General features: G+C 51.0%; 8 protein-coding genes across 8 annotated transcripts; 3 read left to right on the forward strand and 5 right to left on the reverse strand.

Moving 5' to 3' along the window:
• Positions 1-2457: 2457 nt before the first annotated feature.
• Positions 2458-3005, forward strand: CONPUDRAFT_70786 (uncharacterized protein; the record flags this gene model as incomplete). Its single annotated transcript, XM_007767214.1, has 3 exons — positions 2458-2517; positions 2643-2834; positions 2904-3005. 3 exons carry the CDS (start codon positions 2458-2460, stop codon positions 3003-3005), a joined length of 354 nt encoding a protein of 117 aa, XP_007765404.1.
• Positions 3006-3451: 446 nt separating this feature from the next.
• CONPUDRAFT_70787 (uncharacterized protein) lies at positions 3452-4605 on the reverse strand (the record flags this gene model as incomplete). The annotated part of the gene is made up of 3 exons (XM_007767215.1): positions 3452-3956; positions 4122-4230; positions 4257-4605. 3 exons carry the CDS (start codon positions 4603-4605, stop codon positions 3452-3454), a joined length of 963 nt encoding a protein of 320 aa, XP_007765405.1.
• Positions 4606-6499: 1894 nt separating this feature from the next.
• Positions 6500-9625, reverse strand: CONPUDRAFT_150916 (uncharacterized protein; the record flags this gene model as incomplete). The annotated part of the gene is made up of 9 exons (XM_007767540.1): positions 6500-6643; positions 6697-7188; positions 7236-7574; positions 7631-7960; positions 8006-8362; positions 8416-8538; positions 8596-8929; positions 9017-9188; positions 9244-9625. 9 exons carry the CDS (start codon positions 9623-9625, stop codon positions 6500-6502), a joined length of 2673 nt encoding a protein of 890 aa, XP_007765730.1.
• Positions 9626-10259: 634 nt separating this feature from the next.
• On the forward strand, positions 10260-13418 carry CONPUDRAFT_119271 (uncharacterized protein; the record flags this gene model as incomplete). Its single annotated transcript, XM_007767541.1, has 9 exons — positions 10260-10796; positions 10852-11053; positions 11103-11331; positions 11382-11511; positions 11565-11740; positions 11790-11886; positions 11940-12402; positions 12456-12662; positions 12714-13418. 9 exons carry the CDS (start codon positions 10260-10262, stop codon positions 13376-13378), a joined length of 2706 nt encoding a protein of 901 aa, XP_007765731.1. The 3' UTR covers positions 13379-13418.
• A 589-nt stretch (positions 13419-14007) lies between these two features.
• On the reverse strand, positions 14008-15311 carry CONPUDRAFT_163137 (uncharacterized protein; the record flags this gene model as incomplete). The annotated part of the gene is made up of 5 exons (XM_007767542.1): positions 14008-14513; positions 14570-14741; positions 14963-15061; positions 15131-15176; positions 15224-15311. The coding sequence occupies 5 exons, from the start codon at positions 15309-15311 to the stop codon at positions 14142-14144; spliced, it is 777 nt and encodes a 258-aa protein (XP_007765732.1). The 3' UTR covers positions 14008-14141.
• Positions 15312-15729: 418 nt separating this feature from the next.
• Positions 15730-17124, reverse strand: CONPUDRAFT_150919 (uncharacterized protein; the record flags this gene model as incomplete). Its single annotated transcript, XM_007767543.1, has 7 exons — positions 15730-15987; positions 16045-16250; positions 16325-16456; positions 16518-16593; positions 16648-16809; positions 16877-16995; positions 17055-17124. 7 exons carry the CDS (start codon positions 17122-17124, stop codon positions 15730-15732), a joined length of 1023 nt encoding a protein of 340 aa, XP_007765733.1.
• A 1143-nt stretch (positions 17125-18267) lies between these two features.
• On the reverse strand, positions 18268-19897 carry CONPUDRAFT_51056 (DnaJ-domain-containing protein; the record flags this gene model as incomplete). The annotated part of the gene is made up of 9 exons (XM_007767145.1): positions 18268-18317; positions 18380-18581; positions 18643-19071; positions 19136-19157; positions 19215-19284; positions 19354-19462; positions 19523-19548; positions 19608-19727; positions 19810-19897. 9 exons carry the CDS (start codon positions 19895-19897, stop codon positions 18268-18270), a joined length of 1116 nt encoding a protein of 371 aa, XP_007765335.1.
• A 430-nt stretch (positions 19898-20327) lies between these two features.
• CONPUDRAFT_142400 (uncharacterized protein) lies at positions 20328-23958 on the forward strand (the record flags this gene model as incomplete). The annotated part of the gene is made up of 12 exons (XM_007767544.1): positions 20328-20940; positions 21004-21462; positions 21512-21703; positions 21767-22147; positions 22265-22325; positions 22558-22572; positions 22855-22958; positions 23156-23288; positions 23343-23393; positions 23554-23685; positions 23761-23863; positions 23916-23958. Exons 1-12 carry the CDS (start codon positions 20356-20358, stop codon positions 23956-23958), a joined length of 2259 nt encoding a protein of 752 aa, XP_007765734.1. The 5' UTR covers positions 20328-20355.
• Positions 23959-27620: the final 3662 nt, after the last annotated feature.

The following is a 27620-nucleotide window of genomic DNA, read 5'->3' on the forward strand; positions in this document are numbered from 1 at the left end:
AGCGGCAACGCTCCATAGCTCGAGGTTTGAGGAATCATCAAAGGAAACTTTGAATAACCATACGCGAATACATATCTCTTGCGAGTAGTCGTGTTTCTGAGGGAAGATGTACGCGCATGCTGAGAATAAGTAGAGGTGGCTACTTGGAGTTGACGTGCGCAATGACTGACGCGGGCGCCAACGCTTTGTTTGCACAAGTTTGCCATGCCCTCGCCCTAACCCTGTCCCGCTCCTGCGCTCTCTTTCTTCAGGTCCCCTCACCTCCGGTGGCCAGGTACGTCTGGTATCTGGTATCTATCTTCGATGTTTATCCAATTGACACTCTATCAACAGGTCATCGATAACCCCACTGGATCCACACGACTGCCATGCAGCATTCTGCATAGCTTTCGACATACACATCACGAGCAGAGACATCGCATCGATCTCTCTTGCCTGTGATTCTGAGACGTTTTGACACCGAGTTGCAAAGCTCGCGCCGTCGAATCGACGAAGAAAGTGGACAAGCTACAGACGGACCTTCACTGGTTCGACGGTGAGCTATCCACTGGTAAGTCGCCTTGTAGTCGTTCCTCCGAGATGATCGCTGACCAATGCGTCTTTATCAGACTGATAAGCACGAATAGGCTAGAATAGCTTTCTTGTCCGCATCGCCTTCGTATCGTGGACTCGGCTTTCTGAGGAGGTCACCCCTCCCGGATTGATTCGCGCCTCATACGGAGAAATTCCGTTTTTCTACAAATCAAATAACCCAGGACATGTGAGCTTTCGTGCCACTTGCGATTCTCGTGAAACCGTTGCATATACTGTAGTCAAGTTCCAGCATGCAATGAATATAAGCTTTTTGCGATTGATGAGCTGGGTTGTGAGAGGAGGCATAGCGGCTTGTGAGGAAGAATAAGTGTGATGCCCTCCCCTACGCTCGCGAGAGGGAAGGCGTTCCTCAGATTCATTCACCTCTACACGACATCCAGCTTACACAACAGCCAATCCAATTCCCCTCCACATAACATCATATTCCGCGAAGGACAGTAGATAGACTCGTTGATATGGGGCTATTAAGACTAAGGGCGGCACGAAGATGCGAGACGCGCCGCGTCTCGCGTAGTTCACTCTTTTTCTCATGTCCCACCACGACATCCTACTTAAAGTTCCAAGATTACCAACGTCGTTATCAGCATACCATGGACCACGTTAGAACCAACGAGTGCGAAGCCAACCCAAACTAGCACGTTAACTTCATCTCTGTGCAAACTCGGAGAGTGAGGCGCGGAAACTCACGGAGCACGGTTTCCCTAGGCGCAGTCTCGATTGTGTACATGCTCGCTGCGCAGGACAAGCATGTCATGAAGCAGCATGGCTCTATCATCACTGGCAATAGTCTTGAAGAAGTGCTCCTTATTCTCCCTTAAATTCTAATAGTATGTGCTGAACGACGCTGTTTGTCTATGGGCTTGGGCAGCACTACGAGTACAACAAGGTGTTCGCGACGTGTGACTGGAATGTGGGAGAAAATACAGGTAATTTTCTGAGGGAAGACGGATGCGCATGACCATTGCGCTGAGAATAGAGGTGGCCGAAGTTGACGCGGACGAGCGCGCCGCGCGCGCAAATGATGACTTTGTTTGCACAAGTTTGCCATGCCCCCGCCCTAACCCTCCCCCACTCTCGCACTCTCTTTCTTCAGGTCCTCACCTCCGGTGGCCAGGTACGTCTTATCTGTCAGCTGTAGCTCAAATGGCCCCCCGTAACGGCGTGTTTACAACAGGTCATCGTCAACACTACTGGACCTCACCGCGATTGTCGTGCACAACTGCATAACTTTCGTCGGGTCACTTAAATCACGAGCAGAGATGCCGCGACGGTCTCTCTTTGCCTGTGGTTTCCACACGATACGACACCGAGCTCGCACCTCGGCGCATCCTGCAATGTCGGATCGAATCAACGAAAGTGGACAAGCTAGATACCGACATCATCACTGATTCGACGGCGAGGCTATCTCCACTGGTAAGTCACCTTGTAACTTAGTCCTGCACCCCCGAGCAACTAGTGACCAATCCACCGTCCTCAGAGTTGTTAATAAGCGCAATAAGCTACTTTGGCTTTCTTGTCCGCATCGCCTAGCATTGCAGGCATAGCGGGCTCGACCTTCCGGCGAGGTGACCCCTCTCAGATTGATTCGCGTGCTGTACGGAGAGATCCGTGTTACCACAAATTAAATAACCCAGGACATCCACATATCCGAAGGATATGACCCGCGAGCATCCCCAGAAGCCGCGCGTAACCCTTTTGAAAGTACCGCGTACACTGTAGTCAAGTTTCAGCACGCGATGAATATAAGGTTTTTCCGTTTGACTAGGGATGTGACGGACAGCGTGCCGACTTGGGAGTCTGAATTTCTCTGAAACCCTCATATTTAGAAGGGTTTCCAGAAAGTTTCATCCACCTCCGTACACCATGTGGCCTGCACACTGTGGCATAACCTACACAGCCCATGCAACGGACCAACAACGGACAGTAGATAGACTCGACCGTGTACCGAGAAGATTAGAGCAGCACGACGCGACACGTCTCGCGGAACTTGTTTTTTCTTCACCGCTATCTTTTCCTTAAGCTTTTAAGACTGTTAGCACCATCGCCAGCGTTTGATGGTCCACGCCAGAACCAGCGGGCGCGAAACCTACCCGAACCCGTACATCAGCTTCATCTCCGTTCTCCCGACCGGCAACACGGACTCAGAGAACTACGCGTGGCGGCACCTGCGCTCGCTCGCTGCGTCTGAGGTCAAACCCGTCATGAAGCAACACGGGTTTATCGTCAACGGCTTTGAAGAAGTACGTGACCTCTTGGTCGAATACTGCCACTACGGACTGACGTACGCTATTGGTTGTTGGATTTTACAGTACAGGTACAGCAAGGTGTTCGCAGCATATAACTGGAATATTCTGGAGAACTGCGGGAAAGCCTCGCGCCTTTCCGCTAGCACCGGGACTGTCAACGAATAAGGCTCTTATAGGCGTTGTCCTCCACATAGCCCATGTCAGAGGCCCCTTTGCACCAATCTCGTATCTCAACAACACGTTGTGCCATGAGGTGAACGCCCTCGGCTCTGACGCTTCTTAGAATGCCTCGGCTGACATATCCTCGTATAAAGTGACTTGCTTATATCAAGCTCTGTAAACTTACCCTTACAGAGTGACCGAGGTGAGCATGATCAACGACTCAGTGAAAAATATGAAGCTCTTGCCTGAGTCGGAGAAAGGCAGGAAGCAGTTCATGACCAGTGCGATGAACATCGGAGAGGATCTCGGCGTGCCCAAAACTTCGCCACCGAAGAGTGTGATTAGCAGAACGAAATCATTTTTACTACGTGCCGGAATGCCTTTGATACCAAGAACAACTATTGCTTGGTCGACATACAAGATACAGCATTCAGACAGTACTATACACATCATTCAAAGTTTGTACCCGTCGCGACCTTCCACATCGCCCCCGCCGCACTCTTCCAATGCACCGTCGCTTTATCCTCCTCGAACTTGTCTAACTTACTGTAGGCATCGGCCGCCTCTTCCTTGGAAACTGCCTCCTTATCGTTGCCTTCGGCCGAAAATAACTTGATCAGGCACCTCACCATGGCGTGCGTAAGCTCGGGATGACCCTGGAAAGTCAAAATACGGATCTGCTTCGTGTTCTCCTTGTCGTCAGATTCATCATAGAACACGACAGAGCCCTCGTTTCCACAACCCTTAGTTGCACCCCATAAGTGGTACTTGAACATGCGTTGCTTTTTACTCATATCCTCCCTGGCTTCGTCGAGGACCCTAAGCAAGGGCTCCGCCATCTCGTAGTGGAACATCTGGATGTTCTGTGGTTTGACACGCTCGTAAGTAAAAACAAGGACAGAAAGAGCGAGGCCAACGTATGAGCTGATCTTCACCGGGGAAGATATGCTTGAGCTTATCATTGAGACCAATAGGTGTCGGACCAATTTCAGGCGTCGTGCTAGGCGTGATCTCGGAGTCGTAGAGGACACGACTGAGAATCTGATGCCCGAAGCATATGCCTAGCCATACCCCCGTCAGACATACGCAAGTCAATTTGAAGAAAACGCGCCGATAAACTTGATATGCTTCTGCATAATCGCAGTCGCAGTCAACCAGAAGCCAAGGGCCTTCAGCCAGTAAAGGGTGTTTTCGGGGTCTTTCTTGTAAATATCGTTCACGCTGTTCGCTGTAAATTATGCGTTAATGATCTACTTAAGCGCATTAAGACTGCCTTAGATGATCCTCCCACAATGATACAGTCGATAGGCTCCTTTTGGACGTTCGGCCAGACGCCCATAGCGCCCCTGGTGTATTTCGTTACATCGAAGCCTTTGAAGTAAAACGTGCCGTCGCAGCACAACTCCCAGCCATGGTCCTTCTCTTCTTCTGGAGTCGGGCGGGCAGAAGAAGGCTCGTTATCGTTACTGAGATACCCTGTGAACAGGTTGCGGAAGAGGGTAGGGACATCGTTGAACGCCTTCACGAACTCCTCTTTGGTTTGATCACAGTTGACAGCGAGGATGTGAGGAACACGAGCGGGTGCGGGGGCTACAATGGCCATTGAGTGAGATGATATTGGTGATACGAGGAGCGAAGAGCTGGTAGTGGTGCCGCAGAGGAAGCGCGAAAGGAGGGTTTTATATAGATTTCTGAACAGGCACCGTCATAGAGAATGGTGAAGATCATGGGTCTGGCTTTGGGCAAGAAGGAATATTGTGGCTCAAAGCTGGAGACTGATCGTGATCAGTCGGGTCTGAGTAGGCTCCGGTGCAAAAGTAAAAGGAAGCCTCCCAGGCTGTCAGGATTTTTCAAATGCATGAGCGTTCCAACCCTGGCCCAATGTTTCTACCTGTATTGCATCGCTCGAAGAGCATAACCAGTACTTACCGGAAAACTTCTTGGCCGAGTGTGCGAGTGGCCTTTCATCAATTTCTTGTGTTCCATCGACTGACACCTGATTAGAAATCGTAATGGAGGCCCATGTGAGTGGACCCATGAGTACGATGTTGCTTGACATGACAGACGCCGCCGTTGGCTAATACCTGGAAGCGAACTACCTTCTTTCAGCTGTGGAGAACGAATCTAGCCTCGCCTCGAGGCATTCACATTGGCATGGCATGCCTCCTAGATATACATTCACTGACGTCAGTTTCAAATGCGACGCACCACGGCCATTCTTTTCACCGATGTGCGCAGTTGACATAAGAGACATTAATGCGATGGAAGAAACGAAAGACAAAGGCACTGTATGCATCCTTATTAGTGGAGCCTTCGGTATGATCGTCGCTCCGCGACATTGCTCGGTTACTTTCAACTGCAAACCATCAGATAAGCATTCTGCTAGTCGATATGATAGCGATGGAATCAATTTCACTTTCTTCGACCGGAGCACCCTACGCGGCGTGAAGACAGATTAATAGGCAACAGATTGCAGGTAATCTACTTAGAGGTGCAAGAGAGGCAGACACATGTTAGTGAGTTTCGCGAGTAGTCCAAGTGTGTTCGACAGACATGAGAGGAGCAAACCGCGTGCGTTGATTTGATAATGAAGGGGAGCGCGACGACGGAGACGGGCGAGGACGGGCGCGCCCTTGTGATGCTTTATTTGCGCGGGTTTGGCGCCACCCCCCGTCCTAACCGCATCTCTCTCTCCTCAGGTTCTCACCTCCGGTGCCCAGGTATGTCAGATTTCTCATATGTCACATAGATTCCAATCAGATCTAATGCGCTCAACAAGTCATCGATATCGTTATTGGACTCGAACACGAGTGGGGCGCGCGAATGCGAAGACCTCTAGGGACAAGTCGCTATTCACAGGGGGAGTAACCCAATAAGTTCTCAGAATTTATTGTGGAAATATTGTGGATGCAATTTAAAGAAATTTTGCCAGGACAGCGAGACTTATTCTGGAACTTACCAGGGACACATTTTGAATAAATTTTGGCGATTTACACTTGACACGGCCAATTTGGTTATAAAAGATAATTTAATCAGAATATCTCCCCGCTAAGTACCAAATAAGTCTCGCTTTTCCTGCAAAACAAAGTTAAAATACGTCTTCAATATTTCCACCATAAGTCCCGAGAACTTATCGGGCTATTCCCGCTGTGTATTGCACTATGTAGCGGAGACTCCGCGTGGGACAATCTCGCGCTAGCGATCTTTAGACGATATCATCAGGATTTTGACACGTGCATTAACCTGTATTAACCGAGATTAAGCGATCGTAAATGCAACTTAATACACCTCGACGGATAAGTAGGGTCCCCGACCGTGCTAATGAGTTGGCATTAGCTCGAGTCGCTCGAGGCACCAGCTGATGTATTAACTTGTCTTTACTCAGTTTTATGCGCATTAGAAATCAACGTGAATGTATTGACGACCGGCATCTAATACATCGAATAATGCAATCTAATGCTAGCAGAGTACTAGGTACAGATACGAAAAATGCGTCATTAGGTTGTGATATGCGTAACGGAGACAGGCGCACACGCCGTTCGATTGCGAGATGATAACGAGAAAGAAAGCACGAGCCGATATAAAGCCCCGAGAACGAAGAAGAGCCGAGCACGCCAACACCGGCGCAAAAAGAGATTAAACTGAAGGAAGGCCGTCAGAGCTAATAGAAGTGGAAGATACTAGTGATACTCACGAATGATATCACGGTACGCGCGCTCGTCAAGCTGAGGCTCGAAGTGCGAGGACTGACTGATGGCAGCCGAGTTCTTGAGCCTGCGGGGGGCGCGGTGTACTTGGTCGCCATCGCCAGCGCCTCGACAATCCGCTCATTCGGGCACCGGTTGATGAGGAAGGAGTAGTTGAACGTCGATTCCTCGTTATGATCCTTCGAGAACGGAAGGATAGAGGATGCCTCCGAATCGGCATCACCAGATTCCTCAGGCTCTTCAGGCTCCTCGTCACGTTCTTCCTCCACATCGTCTCCATCGCCATCCTTCGCCTTCTCCTCCCCCTCGTGCGTCTTCTTGGCAAGCTCCGCCTTTTCCTTCTTCTTGACGGTATCAAAGGCTTTCTTGGCTCTGACAACGCCGGAGACGGTCATCGTAACGCCCTTGTCAATGGCGCCAAGAGCATTGGTGATGTCGCCAAAGCTGGCGTCGCGGATGAGCATGAGGGCGCGGTAGCACTATGACCAGTGTAAATGACATGTTACGGGGAGTGTTAACCACTTACGGCGGCGGCAGAGAGAACGGATGCCGCAAAGGGGGTGTGGAGTGGGTTGCCCTGGACGTCGGTCCTGGTCGGGATGAAGTCCGGTACGTGAGCACGACCTTGGATGGCGATCTGGTGGCTGGCGAAAACGAGCTGGAAAAACTCCCCTTTCAACATACCGCAGGGCTTGCCCTCGCTGGTCTTGCTGTCGTTGAGGAACTGTTCTCCCTGAAGCTGCTCATTCACAAAGTCCTTCTGGAGGTCATAGGTCCACTTGCCCTGTTGGGCGAGGGCAGCAACGAGGGCGGCGATGGCGGTGGATCCGAACGCACTTCGCCATTCGTTCAACTTCTTCTTTGTCTAGTGAAAAATATCAGTTACTACAATTAGCCCTTGAGCGTGAATAAGATACATACCAAGCCAAAGACTGCTCCGTTGATGGTCTCCGTCCGCGGGAGAGGCTTGCTATAAACCACACGCCAGGCCTTGACGATGGCATCCATGAGATCGGCATCGGGGATATTCCAGGCTGCGTCCTTGCCGCCAACGTGGTCGACGATGGTGGGAAGGAACTCGTTCCCCCAGCGCTGTTTGTCACGAGCACCGGGGGGGAGGTCAGAGAGCACCCAAACTCGACGCTTGGTCGAGTTGCCAGACTCTTGTGCGTTTTGATCGGTGTTGGCTGGGGCGGTTGTCCGACGGCGCTTGATGACACGCTCGGAGGAGGCGGAAACCGCAGCATTCATCTGAAAGTAGTGTTAGAGCAGATTATCTGAATGATTGGTCCATACCTGTGCGGTGGTGCGATCGGCAGGGGCCTCACCCTCCTCCTCGCCTGGTGCGGCATCGTTGTCGATGCCTTCGGCATCAACCTCAGCCATCTGGCTATCCACGTCCTCCTCCTCGGCCTCACCTTCCTCAGCCTCTTCCTCAGCCCCAGCCTCTTCCTCGCCACCACCCTCGCCTTCCTCGATGTCTTCCATCTCTTCGCCAGCCTCCGGATCCCATTCTTCGACTTCATTATCTTCACGTCCTTCGCCGCCCTCTTGGTCCACGTCTGCGAGATAAGCAGGGCCAGTGAAGGTGGGAGAGTACACCACCTGGGCCTCATGGAAGTACTCGCCGGTACAGCCAAGACTGTCCCAGAACTACGGGACCAGGGTCACTTGACGGTCCATGAGGCCAATAAACGAATACTCACTGCTTCATCAAGCCCGGAGGTGGTGTTGGGCTCCGAGTCCTCAACCACGTCAAGGGTACTTGCCTTCCGTTTGAGGCTCTGGGGCTCAGGGGCCGGCTCGGGGAATGCGATTGAGACGAGGGGCTAGAGATTTAGAGATGTCAGTCCGCTGAAAAAATATTCGAAAAAACCACAGTCTACCTGATCCACTGCTTTGGCTATAGCCTCCCGCTCCCTTGCTACGTCATTGACATCGTCTTCGGTGTGAACGCCGACACCCGAAGAGACGTCTTCTTGCTCCTGATTGGGGTTGACCAACGCCTTCTTCGCGAGCTTGGGCTTGGGCTTGGGCTTGGGTGCGGGCGCAGGCTTGCTGATGTTCGTGCGAACAGATGTTGCTCCGGAACTTGAAGACTTTTGGCCGGTGAAGGAGGTCGAGATGGAAGTTGAGGTTGAGGTGCTCTGGCTATCTTGGGCAACACCCTTGGACCACTTGACCACCTGCTTGAGGAATTGAACTCGGGTGGGTGGGGGACTGGCGTAAGAGATGGCGAGGTCGCGGTAGTAGAGGGTGAGTTCGGAAAGTTGGAGCATCATGATGGAACAGAAGCAAAAGACTCACGCGTCAGTGGCGTCACCGGCCTTGCCTTTTGTGGCAAGTTGCTGGCCCGACGCATTCAATGTGGCCGAGACGTCCGAGGTGCCGACAACGTCGAGATCTTGACAAAGGTTGCCAACTTCTTTGCGCGTCACCGCCCTCTCCTTCCTGGTCACCCTTGTCTCCGGCACTGCAGCTGTTGAATGTTGGTCAGTCGTCGCCGTTGACATGAACTGTGTTATGTCACTGACCCGGAGAACCTTTCTTGGCAGCAGACGAGGGCGGAGCTGACTTAGAGGATGTGGGCTTTGAAGCCTTGACGTCTGCTTGAACTGACGACACCTTCTTCACAGATACCGGAGCCTTCTTTGGCATTACCTTCGGCTTCGACGCTGCCTTCTGGCGTTGTTGCTCTTCGTTCTCGACTATGGCAAGGCGCCGAATGCCCAAGGCTGCGCGAGCCTCATCCGCATCCTTCTGAGCGTCGTGCTCAGCCTTTGAGAGACGCTTCCTGGGTGCGGAAGCGGCCTTCGTGGCGTCACTGGGAATGGGGCTAGCTGGTTTGGTGGTGCGGACACGAAGCATCCGGTCTGAGGGCGGCACAGCAGGGGCGTGCTTGTTCTGGGAGGACATTTGTCGAGGGACAAGGTGGTGGTTGAAAGTCGAACCAGGGCAAGTGGACACGTAAGTGGCTGAAATTGCCCTCAACGGCGTTTTGGTTGAACATGCACTAAGCCCTAGAGAAATGAACCGCAGTCATTGCGTAATAACGTCTCCCAATCTCAACCACCAGCCCGCGACACACCGTCCGTCCAACATGCCTTCAAAATCGTACCGCACATCCAAGTCTAAGTCCTCAAAGGCTAAGATCCTCGACCGACGTTACACATGCCCGGCCGAAGGCTGTGATCGCATCTGTTCCAATACAGCTGGCCTTACCCAACACTTCAGGAGCCAACACACCGGCGACATCCAGGACTTCTACCACCACCTGCCAGCTCCTCCTAGTCCTCTTCTTCCGCACGCCCATCCTAGCTGTTCCCCTTCACCTCCTGCTTTCTCCCTCCATTCGCCATACTTCCCCTCATCACCTCAATTCCCCGATGACAATGAAGACATGCCGGAGACTCCCAGCAACGGCCAAGGCAACAGCAACAATGAAGATGACCCTACCATTGGAGCGGCTGTTGAAGTCGGGCGGTTAACAAGGTTTTTTCATAAGTTCATCACCGGTATGTTATCCAGACCATTCATCTACCTCATACTGATGCTATCCACAAGGTCAAAAGTGCAACTCGAATGGCGAGTTCCTCCCGCCCGGTACCCCACCCAAACCCCACCTGATACTCCAGCCCATCAACAACCCGACGACTGGAGCCCCTTCGAGTCGCGGCTGGCATTTGAGACAGCCGACTTTGTGTTTCGGGACGTCCAGATGTCAGCTCGACACATCAACATCCTCTGTCGACTGTGGGCTTTGTCCCTCGTAAAGCACCACGACAACCCTCCCTTCCTCAGCCATAAACAAGTCTACGACACCATCGACGCTTCAACGCTTGGAGAAGTCCCTTGGCAAACTTTCTCTGTCACCTACAACGGCCCAAAACCCGTTCGCAACGCCCCACCATGGATGTCCGCCGGGTACGACGTGTGGTTTCGCGACCCGCATCAGGTCGTCAAGAACATTCTGGCCCGCCCCGACTTCAAGGACGAGATCGACTTCTCCCCTTACCGCGACTACGACAAGGATGGTGTTCGTCAGTACGAGAATTTATTCTCGGGTGACTGGGCTTGGGAGCAAGCAGTGAGTACTATACTAAAGTCTTCTACTACTCATGTTCTAACGCGACAAAATTCAGACCAAGATCTCTGAAGACCCAGAAACGCACGGCTCCACTTTTGTGCCGGTCATCCTCGGAAGTGACAAGACAACAGTCTCCGTTGCGACCGGTTTGACCGAGTATTACCCACTGTATCTTTCCATTGGTAATGTCCACAACAACACACGGCGCGCTCGCCGGAACGCAGTCGTACTTATCGGCTTTCTCGCAATCCCAAAAAGTACGTGGTCTTCTGCTAATCTAGCTGCCTGTATCTAATTCTCCTCTAGCGACCAAGGCGTTCTCTGCTGACCCAAATTTCCGCAAGTTCCGCCGCCAGTTGTTCCACGCCTCCCTCGCCGCAATCCTCCAGTCCCTGAAGCCCTATATGACGAAGCCCGAGGTCGTTCGATTCGGAGACGGGTATCACCGTCGAGTGCTGTATGGTCTCGGGCCATACATTGCCGATTACCCCGAACAGGTTCTGCTTGCAGGCATTGTTCAGGGATGGTGCTCACGGTATGTTCTTGTTGTCTTACGCGTGCTCCCTCCAACTTATGTTTTTGCAGATGCTTGGCCTTCCCAGACGACCTCGACACCGAATGCATGCAACGAAGCCGGCACCATAACGAGACGCTCGTTCAAGAGCTTCCGCCAGGGGTACTCTGGGATGAGTATGGGCTGATTGCCGATGTCGTGGTGCGTGCATCAAAAAACTCTTCTCTCATCTTTCACCCTAACTACGACCACAGCCCTTCACAAACGATTTCCCCCGAGCAGACATACACGACCTCATCGCGCCCGATATCCTCCACCAGCTCATCAAAGGCACCTTCAAGGATCATCTCGTCGACTGGATCGAACAGTACCTGGAGAAAACTCACGGGAAATCACGAGCGGCCCAGATTCTAGACGACATCGATCGACGGTGAGTTCTCTGGTCCTCGAACTTCGCATTGGACTCACGGCAATGACAGGATCTCTGTTGCTGCCCCCTTTGCGGGCCTACGGCGATTTCCCCAAGGAAGAGGATTTAAGCAATGGACCGGGGACGACTCCAAGGCCCTGATGAAGGTGAGCTTGCTCGCCTCGTTTATGCTAGACAATTAATAATTAATTGCCCAAAGGTTTACCTTCCCGCCATCGAGAATCATGTTCCCCCAGACATGGTCCGCGCGTTCCGCGCGTTTCTCGAATTTTGCTATTATGTCCGACGCAACGTCATCACGGAGAACGACTTCAAGGCGATGGACGACGCCCTCGCACGCTTCCATCGATATCGCAAGATCTTTGTTACCTCTGGCGTCAGCATGACACTCTCCCTCCCTCGCCAACACTCCTTGGTTCACTACCGGTATCTCATACAACGGTTCGGCGCACCGAATGGCCTCTGCTCCTCAATCACGGAGTCCAAACATATTGCAGCTGTGAAGGAACCCTGGCGCCGGTCGAGTCGGTTTAATGCCCTTGGCCAGATGCTTACCACCAATTCTCGGCTCGACAAGCTTGTCGCATGTCGCGTCGACTTTGACGCTCGGGGGATGCTTTCCGGGGATGGATTTGAAGAGGAACTGGCTATATTGGACGAACGTATGTGATACTCGTCTTTGCTCATCACCTCCTCTTAATGATGTGTCAATTAGTCGATGAGCTACTACAAGACTTTCCCGCCGAAGGCCTCGAGGCTGACTCCCATCCTAACAATCTCCGCAATCGCGAGCCCCGCTCCCGCTCACTAGAGTCCGATCCCACCGACGAACAGGAGCTCAACGGCTCGCGGCGGATCAAGACTGTTGGTAGGGTTGATGGGAGGGAACTTGAGGCCGAGGTTAAGCTGGCGAAAAGCCGAGGTGCGCGCCTTTGCTCATATAGCAACGTCCCTTGCTGACCAACAATCTTAGCCCGAAAACGCGCTCGAACTCTACTCGATCTGGCCCAAGAAGTCAGCGCGCCTTCCATCATTGAGGAGACCCGCCGGTTCCTCTTCTCTACTCTCCACGGGAACGATCCCCGACTCAAATATAACATCCACATTCCAATCGAAGAATGCCCACGCGCACCCTTCAAGGTGACTGTGGTCAACTCTGCAGTTTCGACGTTCCGAGCTCCCAGCGACAACTGCGGAACGGGTGGGCTCAAGCGTGAACGCATTCGTGCAACGCCGTCATGGCGAAACGAAGCTCCTCGTTACGACTGCGCGTTCTTGCTCACAAACGAATCTCTTCCTGGAATATTCTCGATGGACGTCGCTCGCGTTCTCGCGTTCTTCAAGTTCAGCCTCCAGGGGAAGACGTACGAATGTGCGGTCGTGCACTGGTATGGATATTACTCAGACGAGCGCGATGAGCTTACGGGGATGTATATCGTCCAGCCCCAGTATAGAAAGGACGGCTCACGACACATTGCTGTCGTTGACGTTGACACAATGGTGAGGGGCTGTCATCTTCTTCCTGTATTTGGGAAAGACACCATTCCCGAAGGTATGACCTGTCACGACTCATTAGATAGCTTCGACGGATACTACGTCAACCGGTTTGTTGACCATCACGCGTTCGAACTAGCATGATACACATATTAGGCTTTACGGACTTTGTTGTAATTTACGCGCAAATACATTCGCATTTACTTGACTTTACTCGAGGGTGGTGCGATTGAGTCGGCTTTGCCAGACTTAACTAGACTTAGCTGTGATAGTCGCATCTTCTACTTTCGATCGTATTCGGCGCGGCCCAAAAATGCTCGCTAAGGGTAGAAAAGTCATTTCATTTCGGCAAATACAGGTGTCATTTTCCTGATGATGACTCCGAGCTTCAATCTTGCGCATAGTGCGAGGTCAAATCGAAATAACTCAACTGGATAGTCGGTTTCCTAGGATCTTCTCTGATTCGGCGGTGAAGCTATGTACGTCCACTGGTGAGTTGCCTTATCTCAGGCTATTGTCCCTTGCTCCTCCCTATTGATTCCTGACTATGCTTCGAACTTAGGGTTGAGCACGAATGGGCTTTGCGCCTACTTGACATTGCCCTGGTGAGGGGCACCTCCCCTGACCGGTTCGCGCTGTACGGAATAATCCGCTTTACTTCAAATCAAATACCCCAGAGCATATACCCGGAGGATATGTGTGAGCATCCCTATAAGCCTCATCATGTCCTTGTGGAAGCGTCACATGTACTGTAGTCAAGTTTCAGAATGCGATAGACATAAAAGTTTCTTGTTTGATGTATGATCGAGGATCCGTTCGCGAAGACGGTTAACGGCTCTACATTCACTGTACAGGTAATTTGGTGTTATCCTCCTCCTGCTATCCAATCCTTAACTCCCATTCGCTCTCAGCACGGCCGTTGCTCGCATGGACCGCCTTCTGTATGCTCCCAGCCCGTCATGTGCCCGCCGGTCCCATGAACCTCCGTCCTGCCGTGCTCGCTAACATCGACGCCACCCTCTTCCTTCAGCTTCTGCATAAACGTTCGCACGTTACCTTCCTCCTTGGCCGACTGCGGCCGAAGAACACGCAGCCCATCGCCGGTGCGCGTAAAGGATATGTCACCTGAGCGGCTGACGGGCCTCAGGCGCGTGAGCTCGATGTTGCCTCGTTCGTTCCACATGTCGTTCCGGACATGGACGTGCTTTACGAGCGCCATATACGTCGTTGCAGTATGTTTCTTGGTGGTAGGATGAATGATCTCGATTTCTTTATAGAGCTGCGCCAAGAGCAGTGAGCGGCTACAGTGAAATCAGGGCAGAGATAGGAGCGTACCTCGCACTCCATGCTGAACGCGCTTTCCTTAACACGTGGTGCGTCGGCCCACACCGTTGGCGCTTTGATGAGCCGGCACAGCTCCCACTCGGAGAAGCCAAAGGGAGCATCGACTGCGCTCGCGTTCACCTGCTCAAGGAACGGCTCCGAGACAATATTTACGGTGAAGCCGCTTAGAGTTATGTACGTTAATGCCAGTGTCTTTCAACCGATCTCCAGACTTGACGGCCGTGAACACAATCGTTGGTGGATTGAAGGTGCACTGCACAGGAGTCGATATCATTTTATTTGCCTATATCTCAACACGGCCAAATGCTCATCATGCAAGTTGAACCAGCTGGAAAAAGTAGGATATAGGGGCTGCAGCACGCGCCAAGGCTTAGAGAGGCTCACCTGTACGGTGAGATGTTGTCCACCCCATTCTCGTCGCGCGTGGAGATGAATGCGATTGGCCTCGGGCAGACACCACCAATCATGATCTTGTACATCCGTCTAGGTAGCACCGAATATAAGCTCAACGGTCCATCTGATATCTACCGAGGATGCGTCGCAAATACTTACTGTGGATCTTCCTTCTTGGAGTCAATGGCCGTCCACTCGTCTTTCTCTATTTCAAGCCAATCATGACCATCTCGGTCGCATCCGCGCGCTGACCCCAGGTGAAGGCCGGGTTTGGCATCCGAGTGAACTGAGGCATCTTGTCGCGGTTGAAAGGCGGCATGATCTTGTTGGCCTCTTCCATCTTGAGAGTTTCGTAACCGTTAATGTCACTGATTGTTCAGCACAGCTGGCAAGAAAGGGGGTGTACGGTCAGTCATCTGGAAGGCCTCGCCATTCATAGAGCTCTGACCGTGAGTGGACGTCGAGTGGAAATACAGTAAGTAATGTAGTCAAACAATCTGCTACTGTCGGGATGCGGTAGGTGTTGACAGTGCAACTTTGACGTTTGTGACATTAATGTTGGACGCTGATTGAGATCATGGACAAATGACGTCACTAGGAAAGACCTCAAACCAGCCTCAAGGCTTTGCAAACTTGCAAGACTCTACCGAACATATATGATAAGCGTCTCTCCTAGATAAATGCTACAACGTTATTAGCAATGTCCAAGGGCGTTTTAGTACTTTACGTGGAATAAAGGAGCCCACCATCGGCACGGTCTATCTTGACTCAGCGCAGTACTCCTTCCTGAAATCCTGCAACATCTGTATCGAGTATGGCGGCCGCCCGGCAAACTCCTGTTTCCAAGGGTCTTCCTCGCACTCACTACCGCCCCGCCTATGCCCAACCGACACTGGCAGACTCGCCACTTCGTTTCCAAAAAAGCCTCTTATACTCTGGCCCACAGTTACGATCTCTGTGCGTGTTTCGATGCGTATGATAACCATGTAGAACGTGATAGATATGATCGGCATGATCTACAGTGAGCGTCCCCTTGTCAGTTAAGTCTGTTGAGAAATGACTCAATCACGCACTATTGCGAGCACAACATACATACCCCTGTTCTGCGTGACGAAAGTCACGAGGAGGCAGAGCAGAGTAAACGAGTACAGCAGTCCCGCATCCGCGAAGATACGCACGAGGTGACCCGTCCGTGAGTGAGGGCGAAATCCCGGCGAGTTCTGTCGCGTCAATCGCGTCGTCTGGCGCCCGATACTCCATAGACGGTAGACCAGCAAAGCTGCGCAGAGTTCCGAAGACGATAGTTTAGCAGAACAGCGACAACGATTCCGGTCATGCAGAAAACAGACGTACTTGTGCTAAACAGATTGCAAACAAGACTTGAAACGATAAACGGCGTGATCCACGCCCCTGTCTCAGGCGCAAAGATGTTGTCTTTACTGGTGTTATCAGTCATAAGGGTGTGTATGCACCCTGTACCCGCCACTACGGCACGGGTACGTCAATTAACCCGAGGTTTGGGCTATATTGTTGAGATATAACTCACCCGCTACCCCAAACCAGAGGACAATGGGCAGCGCGACGACCTTCCACGACTGCCATGCGACATAACATCGGAAGATCTGACAGAATCAAGGTCTAGGAAGACAATCGTACTGGATGGTGGTTCCACGCACCACGACACTGTCCCCCACGAGCGTCTGGCACAAATACAGGATATTCTTAACCGCGAAAGTCCATTGTCCCCTGTCCGCGAAGAAAGCATTCGGCCCGCCCGGATACGTATCGTGCTGATTAACTAGTCCTTCGATGTGACGTATCATATCCACGATCCTGAACTAGATAAACAGTGAGTTATAAGTGTTCTGCCGATTTATCCGCAGGGCCCCTTGAGGAGACACGCACGGCAGTACTGAGACCCATAAAAGCACAAGCAACGCCGAGTTTGTAAGCAAATATCCATTTAGGATTGTCCTTGCGAAAGAGCACCCATAAAGTGATGCCGAACAAGAGCAGCGAAAATCCTTGAGAAGATAGCGCATATGTGAGCAGAGAACACCGACAGGAGACGTCATGCACTTACCGTATAATATGCTCTCCAATGCGCCACTCAGAATCGCCGCTTTGTCGAGCGATAGTCCATTGGGTTCCATATCAATGGGACGCCGAGGAAGGTCGGGAATACGAGCCAGAGAGGACGCGACGACGTTATATGCATGCCATTACGAACCCAGTGACGCGGCAGCTAGCGCTGCCCCTATATATGCGATGCCATGAACGGCACTATTAAAATATTACCGTTCCACCGGCGGCAGGTCCACAGGTTTCTTCGAGCACAAAAAAAGCCGCGAAAACGGGGTCCATTCTGAAGTAGGGCCGTATTGCAGGGCGCTTCGAACTTGGACCAAGTGCCGACTCTGGTGTTATTCTTATTTTGATTCTGTGATGTTTTCGGAATAGCTTCTTTACTCCACCAAATACCAATTCGCTACCGAAAAATCCTTGCCGTGCGCTGCCTATCGACTCTTTGGGCTCTCGAGGAGGCTGGAGTTGCCCCTGGAAGACTTCTTTGGGTCGGATCTGGTCAGATGGTCAGCGGCGCCAAGTACTCGAACCTTTGCGTTGCCTCTAGTCTTCGCAATTTGCAACACGAGTGCATTGTTCTTCGTGGATACAGTGGCGGGGTAAGCAGTAAATAGAGGCGCCGTCTTTGATAATATGTGACACGGTCTGCAAGCATCACAAAGCGCGTCCAAATGTTGCGTCTGAGTTAACGGTCAGCTAGCGTCGTGCATTTGACGACCGATGATCGACTTGCCAAGGTAATGTGCCCCTCTTGTGCCATGAATGACGGAAGACAAGCCACCCAGAATTTGTCCCCGCCGCGAGTCTCTTGATGTTCCCTGACATCAAGTCACGCCTGAATTTCAGAAGGCGACGGAAGAGGAACAGGGGAAACCTTGGAGTAGTCATATTGAGCTATAGGGGCTGTATTAGTGCCGAACTTCAAATTTGTATACATTTATGCAATGCATGCTGAGGCCACCTTCCCCAGGCAGACGAGGCGGATCTGTCTTTCAGAAGGAAGGTTGGAAACGCCGAAGGACAGCTGTCGGCGACATCGGCTCCTGGATGATCGACAGCATTGGCGGACCTCGACCACACGGATAGCTGAGAGTCAACAGGGCCAAGCCCTGTTGAGAATATAGTTATCCAAAGGTCTACAGCACGATTAAATTAGTAGTCCACGCAACAATACTGTAGCTCTATGTGCCAAACTCTATAGAGGCTGTTGCCTATAGCTCGTCATGCCCGTTCGCACTCCCATAGAACGCCTCAGCGAGTTCTGTCAATATGCCAGTCAGTACTCCAGGAATTAAAACAAAACTGAAAAACGTTGTCACGTACTCCGCTTCGTACTCTCTCCGAGTTCGGTAGGGAGGACAACGCTGTACTCAATGAAGAGGTCGCCGAACGTTCCGCGCCCATGTTGTGGCATGCCCTCGCCAGCAATCGTCTGCACGAAGCCCGGTTGCGTGACTCCGCGCCGCTTGAGTTCAACAATATGTCCGTCAAGGTGCGTCAGGTTCCGCTCGAAGCCGAGGAGCGCCTTGACACGGACCAATGTGTATCAGATACAACAGCCAAGATAGTAAATAAGAAACACTCACCTCATCCACGCCGATTATCTCCTTCCAGTACAGACTCGACTCCTTGCGTCTCCAGCCGCCCTTCTCCTTCAAGCTCTTCACTCGTAGGATAATGTCACCGGCCTCCCAATCTGGACTCTCGTCGCTTTCTCCCTCGAAGACGACCTCGTAGCCTTCGGGCATTCCCCGCTCAACCTCAAGTACGAGGTGCGCGGTGTGCTCGACGACCTTCTGCCCAGAGCAGTGTGGGCAGGGCTTAGCGATGACAGTACCGCGACCGCCACATTCATTACACGTGCTTTGCGTCTGTGCGTACATGCCCGGGAAGATTTGTTGCTTCGACAATTTGAGGCCCGTCCCACCGCAGCCAGAGCAGGTGTGCACGTCGTCCGACGAGGCCGCACCAGACCCACGACAGTGATCGCAAAGGATGTTCTTTTTTAACATAAACTATAGCGAGATGCGTCAGATGAGATAAACGCAAGATAGACGACTTGACAAGTCCAGTGCTTACGTCGACGCTTGCACCCTTGTACCTGATTGTGCGAAGTTAGTTTAGGCAGGTCGGACAAGGCAGTGAATCAGGTGCGCACATATCAGCCAGAGAAACCTCGAAGTCCATCACGGCCGTGGGTCCCCTGCGTGTCTGTTGTTGCTGAGCGACTGGGAAAGGAGGTCGCGTGATCAGACATTACTCTAGAAGACCAAGACGTGAAGCTAAACACTCACAACCGCCACCAAAGAAGCTCGAGAACATATCGAAGGGGTTCTGGAAGTGGGTCTGACCGCCTTCATGTGCTTTGAGACCTTCTTCTCCATGGCGATCGTATATTTGACGTTTCTAGCATAGCAGACACGTCAGGGACGCCGCGGTAGGATGGACGGATAGTTCATGACGTACCGTCTTGTCGGAAAGTACCTCATATGCTAAAGGTTTGTCGTGACATGTCAGTGTTACATGTTCAAAGGATCGGATCTCGACTCACCATGAGCAATGTCCACGAACTTATCCTCTGCCCCCGCCTCCTTGTTCTTATCCGGATGATACTTTTTACTCAGGCGCTTGTATGCGGAGCGTATATCCTGCTCGGTTGCTTGCCGGGATACTAGTGGTAGGTCATCCAAGAAGCGGCCCATCGAGGAAATTGCATCAGCGTAGTTCAGCCAATGAGCGAGTAAGAAGCATACATTCGAGTGCTTTGTACAAGTCAGCTGCGGAGACGAGGGCAGCGAGAAACAGGACCGAGAGGAAAAGGAGCGAGGAAAGAGCCGGCATGTTGGGTCTGGGTGGGCCGTTCCGGCACCAAAAGGAGGGTTGGCCGATGAATGGAGGTGAAGACCGGGATAGGGAGACGCGGAGGGAAGATGAGAGTGTGTCGCGGTCGACCACGTATGCTGTTGACGCGCCGTGGGCACGCGGTCCGACGTTTCCGTCTTCCGAATACCTACCCCACGTGGAAAGGCTCCGCGTTAACGTTTCTGGACGCGTCCGTTAACATCCCGTCGCAACTTCGTTGACTTGGAGTCTTGGACAACTAGGCAACGGTTACCAGCAGCTCTCACAGGAAGACATTCGTTCTCGAAAGTACAGCTTTGAGTACTCGGAAGGGCTCCGTTGGAAGAGTTATTGACACGAGGATGGCTACTTCCGTGAGTACACAAGGGACGCGACAACTTGAAGCCGTCCGTTCGGTACTGCGAGTCTGATTCCTGGTGTTCATTCAGCACCGGCCCATGCCGTCTAAGAACCTGTATGGCATATTTGACCCAACTCCGGAGCCAGAAGATTACAAGCCTGTGGAACGCACCGCCTTCGACGCGCCCGAAGTTCCTGCAGACGCCACTGACCAGAAAAGTGGTGTGCCGCCAAGCCACGTGGAGGACTCGCAGACGTTGCTTTCGCAAGTTGAAGATAGTATAACCTTGCTTCCAATTCCGGTCGATACAGCTGAACCGTATATTGGTCCGGAAGACGTGAAGGTAGAAGACTTTGCACCAAATGCCTCTCACACATCCGAACTCGATCCGCCAAATGAGACTCACGCCGACATTACCGTGACTCAGCTGGATGAGTTTCTGGAAAACGCGGACGGGAACCTTAGCATGGAGAATAGCCAGCCCACGAGCGTCAAACGAGAAGATCATTGCCCTGTAATTGACTTAATGGAAAACACCACTCCGGCGCCAGTCCGTGTTCCACGTCGACGAAAGAGAACACGCGCGGCCGTTGAAGTTGTAGTCCCTACACCGGAGTCTCTCTATGGTCGGCGTCAACCGCTGTTGCCCGCCCAGGAAGCTACTGTGCAAAGACTTCGCAACGTATGCTGTTTCCACCTACTCCGCTTCGTGTTTACCCACTGACGTAGGCGGCTTGACCCTCAGCCAAACTTTCCGGTGAAAATCAAAGAAGAACGACAACTCTCGACCGATAGCGTCTACAACCGTATAGCGAAAGTCGGTATGGAACTTTATCCTGGCGTGCCGGATGACCCCATCTTCACCTCGCTGGTGGCGCCGCGCGAGTTTTACTCCCACCTCTTTGGCGGCTCGTGCCAGAGCACGTTTCCCACGATCTCAAAGCGCAACCTCGAGCGCCATGGGTACGACGACTTTATGTACACGCTACTCGACTGGGAGCCACATGCGCCGCAGATTGCTGGTGCGCCAGGGCTCTGGTACGAACTTGCGTCTGACCCCCATGGGCCACATGGCAAGGGGTCGTGGGGAGTCCTGCGCGTCATTGTGCGCATGGCGCCATCTCAGTGGTTGTATATGGGTCAGTACACGATGACGCCGGCTGAGCCTCTCACTGCGCGAGAATGGCTGGAACAGAAACCTATAGTAAGTCTCCCCTTGTATCGCGAAGGCGTACCCGCTTACTGGGGTGTAGGTAAAGCATACATGGGTGAGCAACATTCAACGTGGGCCGTATGGGCGTTACATACGGTGTCGCGTCACATTGCGCAAACAGCTAGAAAGAGAACCAGAACACCAGGAAATCAAGAATGCATGGGATACGGATAACGACTTCAAAGGACTTACAGCCGAGGACATTTCTTCTGCGTTTGCGAGAGGCGAAGAGGTTCGTCTCTTCTGAATCTCCTTCAACCTGAATAAAAATTATGACTTATTGGCTATGGCGCAGCAAATCTATATCTATTGCATGAAGTGCGTTGGGTACGACGAGGCGTTCCAACGAAAAGTCGTCGACAACTTTGCTACGTGGGTGCCTCGCCCTCGAACTGAGCGCGGGCAAGGCGCTCGCGCAATGAAGAAAGCACGTCCTACTAACACCTCGAATACCCCCGTCAAAGGACGCAAGCGCAGACGCAGTAATGATTCTGGATCACCAGAGGAGGACGAACTGGAGGAGGGTGACCCGGCCGTCAAGGACGTCGTCGGTCATACGGTTGAACAGGCTGGGGATCTGCGCCGTTCGAAACGTGTCAGGCGACCTCCACGCTTACCTGACGCGGATTCCGACATTGAGGAAATTCACGTCGTGCCGAAGAATGATCCTAAAGTGGTTATTATTGAGTAGAATATTAACACACGTTGTCAGTTCATATCTCGTCAGCTCCAGCTGTGCTTAATTGGATTCAAGTCTATTCTTCGATAATCACCAACCTTAATCAATTCACAGGCGGTTTCAACACAGCAAACACATGGCGACTTGATTGAAATGCCTCTCGTGGTTGCGCAACGTGTGCCCTACGTCCCAGAAAGGGCATGCGCATTACTTACATTGAGCGTTCATCTCACCCCTTGAGCATCAGTTGACAAGCGACACAGCGGTCCTGATCGAGTGCTAGCTTCTCAACCTCATATTACAGGAGCTGGCTGACTCAGGAGTTATTTCCCGCCTATCAAAAAGCTTTCAACACCTTCATTGGCCTCTGACACTATTATCTGCTCCGAGTGAGTGTCTTCTGTTAGCAAGAAAGGGTGCAAGTGAGTTTGTGATGCGCGACTGATGCTCATAGTTGGCTGATAGATCCTACATTGCGGCGTCCGGGTGCCATAATGCAAGGGCTTCGTGCACATGGCTGCATCAAGCTCTATCAAGCTATGAATTTTGAGCACAAGCGAACTAGGAGAATCTTATGATTCGCTCAAGGCCACATCAGCTCCGCGTGCGATCCGAACAGTCCTTTGATGGCAGAGGCATAGTCCGTACATCGTTGATGGGAATGCACAGCATGTAAAAATTCCCAATACTTAATGCTTCGCAAGTGGTGGTCGATGACCTTTCATCAGTCGCTTCCTCCGTCGAATTTCCTCTGAGCATGTCGGAACCGGACCTCAGCTCCACCGTCCACGATTCACTTTCATCAAAGGTATGCGTTCTCTGTCATGCAGGTTTAAGTGTTCTTATAATACGACCGCAACTAGTACTTAACAGGTGACTTACTAACTGCAATAATCATGACTGGTTCTTGCTAACAGGTTTGACATAGTGACTGGAGCAACGATACTGGTCATTATACTCCATTTCATTCGAGTCAGGATATATAACTCAATCGTACGACTAAAGGTCTACGAATGTCTGAGGACACTCGACATGGAAGTTCAGCATATATGGTATTCACCCTGGTCCTTTGTGAAGGTCCTATATATCTGGACGAGGTATACAGTCTTCTTTCAGACAGCATTTGACTTGCGGTATAGTGAGTGGCACTCTGTTCTCAGAAAGTAGATCAGACCGAAGTTTTTTACAGTAGTCTTTGAGTCTGGAATTGCTTGTGATACGCAGGTCGTGAAAGCCGTTATTTGTAAGTAGCAAAATTGTTATTAAGTTGAATTCTCCCCTCATCATCGTCACTATCGTATGGGCGGGGAGCAGATATGAATACCATTTCTATCGCAATATCAGAGAGTAAGTTTTTTGTTGCTATATCGTTTAGATATGGGGGTCTGAGTGTCGTTATAAAGTTACCCTCTTCATACGCACATGGGCTATATACGGTAGAAGTGCTCGTGCCGGATCAGCTTTGGTAGGGATATACCTCGCCTTCGCGGGGGCTAGCATCTTCTTCACGCTAGCGTCCCTCAGAACTAGTAGTAGTAAGTATCCATCGTGATGCACCGGCACCCCAGATAAATACAATCACCCACTCACCTCCGACGTTTTACCTTCAGTCTTCAGAATCTTTGATATCGAAGGCTGTTTCCTTGAAATGGCCGAACCTATTTGGCAGACGCTGGGACCGCCAATCCTCTTGGCTGCAAATACGAGTAAGATGTATGTTTTCGTGGTGTTCTTTCCTCCTGACTCATGACACCGTTCAAAATAGCATGCGTAATTCCACTACTAAAGAAAGCCATTCTAGCTTGTGAGGCACCATCATTAGCATATGCTGCAGCCAGCTCAGCCAATTCGTGCTTATTTCTTCGTTGTATAGCCAAGGAAACTCGAAGTCTCTCGGGTATTCTGAAGGTCATTGTGATCGAAGGTAACGATGCTTCCTCCGTCCATAGAAGATTTTGGATAAGAGGGTTAACTAATGGCCTAGGTTTAATCTACTACTCAATGATGGTTGGTAAGTTACAATTCGGCTACCTTTCTGGCACAGTAAGCTGAAGAGCGCACTGAATAAATCATCGCCGACATACCACTATCTGTGATGATCATCGCTCTAGCCTTGACTGTTTTGATTGTGCTCATCGAGGCAGATGCGCATCATGTAAGGAAAAATTCTTTGTCGGGAAGGTTGCAGATGCTAAAGCCATTTACTAGAGCCCTGTATTGACCTTAACGTGCGTTCTCTCTTGGAGAAAAGAGCTAAGACCTACTACTGAAGACCTCGTGCTGAAGGCCCGGACGTGTCCTGCACTCCTTATTCATTACCCATCTAGTTCTTCATACTAAACGTGCTGCAAACACCTCAATGATTAGGAGAGGTCACGATACGAGATCTTCTGCTCCGTTTTCGACCATCATGTTCAGCGCTTGATTTTATATAATTATACGTATACCACGAAAAGGTGGCCCAAGACGTAGTGGGTCTGTGATTTGAGCGAAATATGAGCCGCACAAAGTATGTATAGGGGCTAAAGCCCCTATGGTATGTCGAGGATGAATATTGAATACTCGGGATCAACCGAATGGACTCGGAGCCTTCACCTAGCCATCGCACAAGTTGGCTAAGCTAGTCTCCCCAGTGGACACCGCCGCCCAAGTATGCGATACAAGATGATCATTCACCAATTCTCGATCTCCATTAAACCTACCTCAAATTCAAGCTTGTACGTGACTGTAGTAGGTCCGCGCCGCTTGTGCGGGCAAAACGCGGGGCGGGAACTTACTAAGCGACGCGACAGCCACACACGTCGCGTCGCGCTTTAGACTATGGATCGTCCTTTTTTTTTTGAATTTATCACTGCCATTGGTCACTATGTCATTCTGTTGGGTGTAGAGAGAATTGTTAGTAGTTATTGACGTCAATAACAGTGAAGAATATCCTTTGTGCATGACTGACGACATACCTGTACATCACAGAAAGAGGGGAAAAATTATAAGTATTATGGTGTGAGCGTACTTACGATCGTCACTATGGGCTACGATAGAGGTTCACCGTGAGAAAGGGAACATTATGAGGGTGGACTCGGGCACTATATTATAGTGCTCGGTCCGACAGAGAATTATAGACACGCACCGTATGAATGCCATGTATTATAGTCAACTATAGATGGACATCCAAAGAGTCGTATTCAATGTAGACGCCCAGTGATTTTGCACGGTATAATTTCATATATTATAGAGTCTTGTCAAGTTAGTCACCTATAGCATTATAGAGATCTGCTTCTCCAGCTTCTCTGAAGCTTCATGCCTTCTCTTATGCTTCTCTGTCCGTCTTCTCTTCTCCCAAACCTCCCGAACCACTGCAAAGTGGTGTTCTATCAAATTCCGACAAACGAACCAACAGAAGCAGTCAGAGGGCCCGGATTGAATTCTAACTGTCAGTACTGTTAACATAAAGTGATGTGTGTGAGCTTGTTGTTCCTCAGCCAAAATAAGGTGCCGCGAGCGCTCTTTACATTAAGCGAGCATTAAATCGATACTGTTTTTGGAGCCGTTCTTAGGCTTCAGTAGCAAGTAATATAACAAAGAAGTAAGTACTTGGTTAATAATTAGACACCGACCGTTATGTGTCCAAAACATATGATATGTTGTTATTTCAGGCGAGTGGCGATCAACAGGTACATTTGTAGCACCAACACAGAAGCAAGCGGCGAGAATGCCAAGCGCTGATCGTCGAATACCTCAAAAATGTGCAGTGTTACACCGTTTAGGCACACAACAGTGGCGTACCATTTTTAGCGCAGCCGCAGGAGTCAAAACACCGAGGATACTGATCGTCGTTTGCCTAAAGCGTTTCCGAAACACCCTCTTTAGGCTAGTGAGAGTGAAGTTGGTGTGACACAAGGGAAGCATATTCAAATATTCAAGCTTCAAAGCTCGATCGCGTCCGGAAAGAAGCACCCTTTGAATTCCTTTGGCCGAGTCCAGCAAGAGGTCCGTGCGTGCGCCACCGAGGCAAGATGCCTCTTAACATCACAGAGTCTGTGATGCGCCCGAAGAAACCTCTCTTGTTCCCCCCGTTCCACTTCGTCGTACCGAGGACTCTTTGAATGAAGAGTCCATCTGTGTTGTGAGTCGTCCATTATTTTATTAGGCTATCACTGATTCATTCTCATAAACCAATACAGAATATGGCTACCGAGACTAATGATTCCTAGGGCAATGAGCTTGAGCGCCCAATGAGCGCGGTGACCAGTGTACCAGAACGTCTTTGCAGAGCATGTAGCTCAAGTTGTACGTCCTCTCTGTTTTCTTATCAGTTTACTGCTGAATCTCCTGCCCATTCATCCTATACCGGCGTTGCTTATACATCCCCTCAGTTATCAGCGTCAAGTTCGTCCACCCCTCCACACGACTCCAAGCCCCAGAAAGCTTGTAGTTCTGCTCTCGCCTCGCGTGATGGCTCAAAGACTCGAGTCCCTGACCTCAACTGCAAAGCAGGCACCGGAAAAGGAGAAGCCGCTGTTGAAGGTTCCCGCAAAGATTACCGCAGCGTCGACGCCGGCAGAGCCGGGATCTCGGAGCAGAGTATAAAGGTGAGTAGCCGTGGTCCTCGTTTTTGGCATTCCATTAATTGTATTCTTTCTATGTGTATCTAAAGTATGCGACACTCTCCTAATTATCACCTTCTCCTCACATTTCCAATTCTTGTATGCTGACTTGTGTACTCGACCATGTCTACACCGTGTATTTTGATGCTTTGACCTGTACTATACAAGGTACCATCAATTCTAATAGAATATTGTCGTCTTGATCATGCATTGTGTGACTTGAGTATCATTATAGACCTGAGCTTTGCGTGTAATGCCATGTAATTTCGCAGCCCTTCTATCGTGCTCGATCGTATCAGCCTTACTCTACCGTGCACGATAATATCAGCCTCACTCTATAATGCTGTATCGTGACTGGGCTCAAAATGTGAAACTTCGAGGTCTTCCGTAATGAAAGTTGGACCTGTACTTCGGTGATATGCATTATGGTCATTGTACTGTAAGTTAATACATGTTTTCCGTGTACAATATCTCCCTAGTTTTTGTGATGTATCTTGTAGTCCGGACGATCCATAGTCCGTAGTTTAACCCATAGTGGTTCGGAATCAGCGTAGTTACGCACATACTTTTGTATCTTTTACTATACTCCCTGTCACCTTTGCTGGGATGACACGGCCGGGCACCCTCCAGCCAAACGCGCGCGTTTGAAAGAAGAGTATGATGACTCTACCTCACTGACCATCTCTCCGAAGCCTTCGAAGACGATCCCGGCTGCAATAAAACGGGACATCGTGGATAGCAAGAACGTAAATGCCCAAACAGGGCCCTTCCCGGATGATGCTTTCAAGCGCGAGGAAACGAGCGACGTGGTCCTGGTGAAACCCGAGGCTACCGAAGTCCAGGTGAAGACTGAAAATGCTGAGAAG

The sequence above is a fragment of the Coniophora puteana genome, assembly GCF_000271625.1.
Source record: "Coniophora puteana RWD-64-598 SS2 unplaced genomic scaffold CONPUscaffold_3, whole genome shotgun sequence".
Classification (NCBI taxonomy): Eukaryota; Fungi; Basidiomycota; class Agaricomycetes; order Boletales; family Coniophoraceae; genus Coniophora; species Coniophora puteana.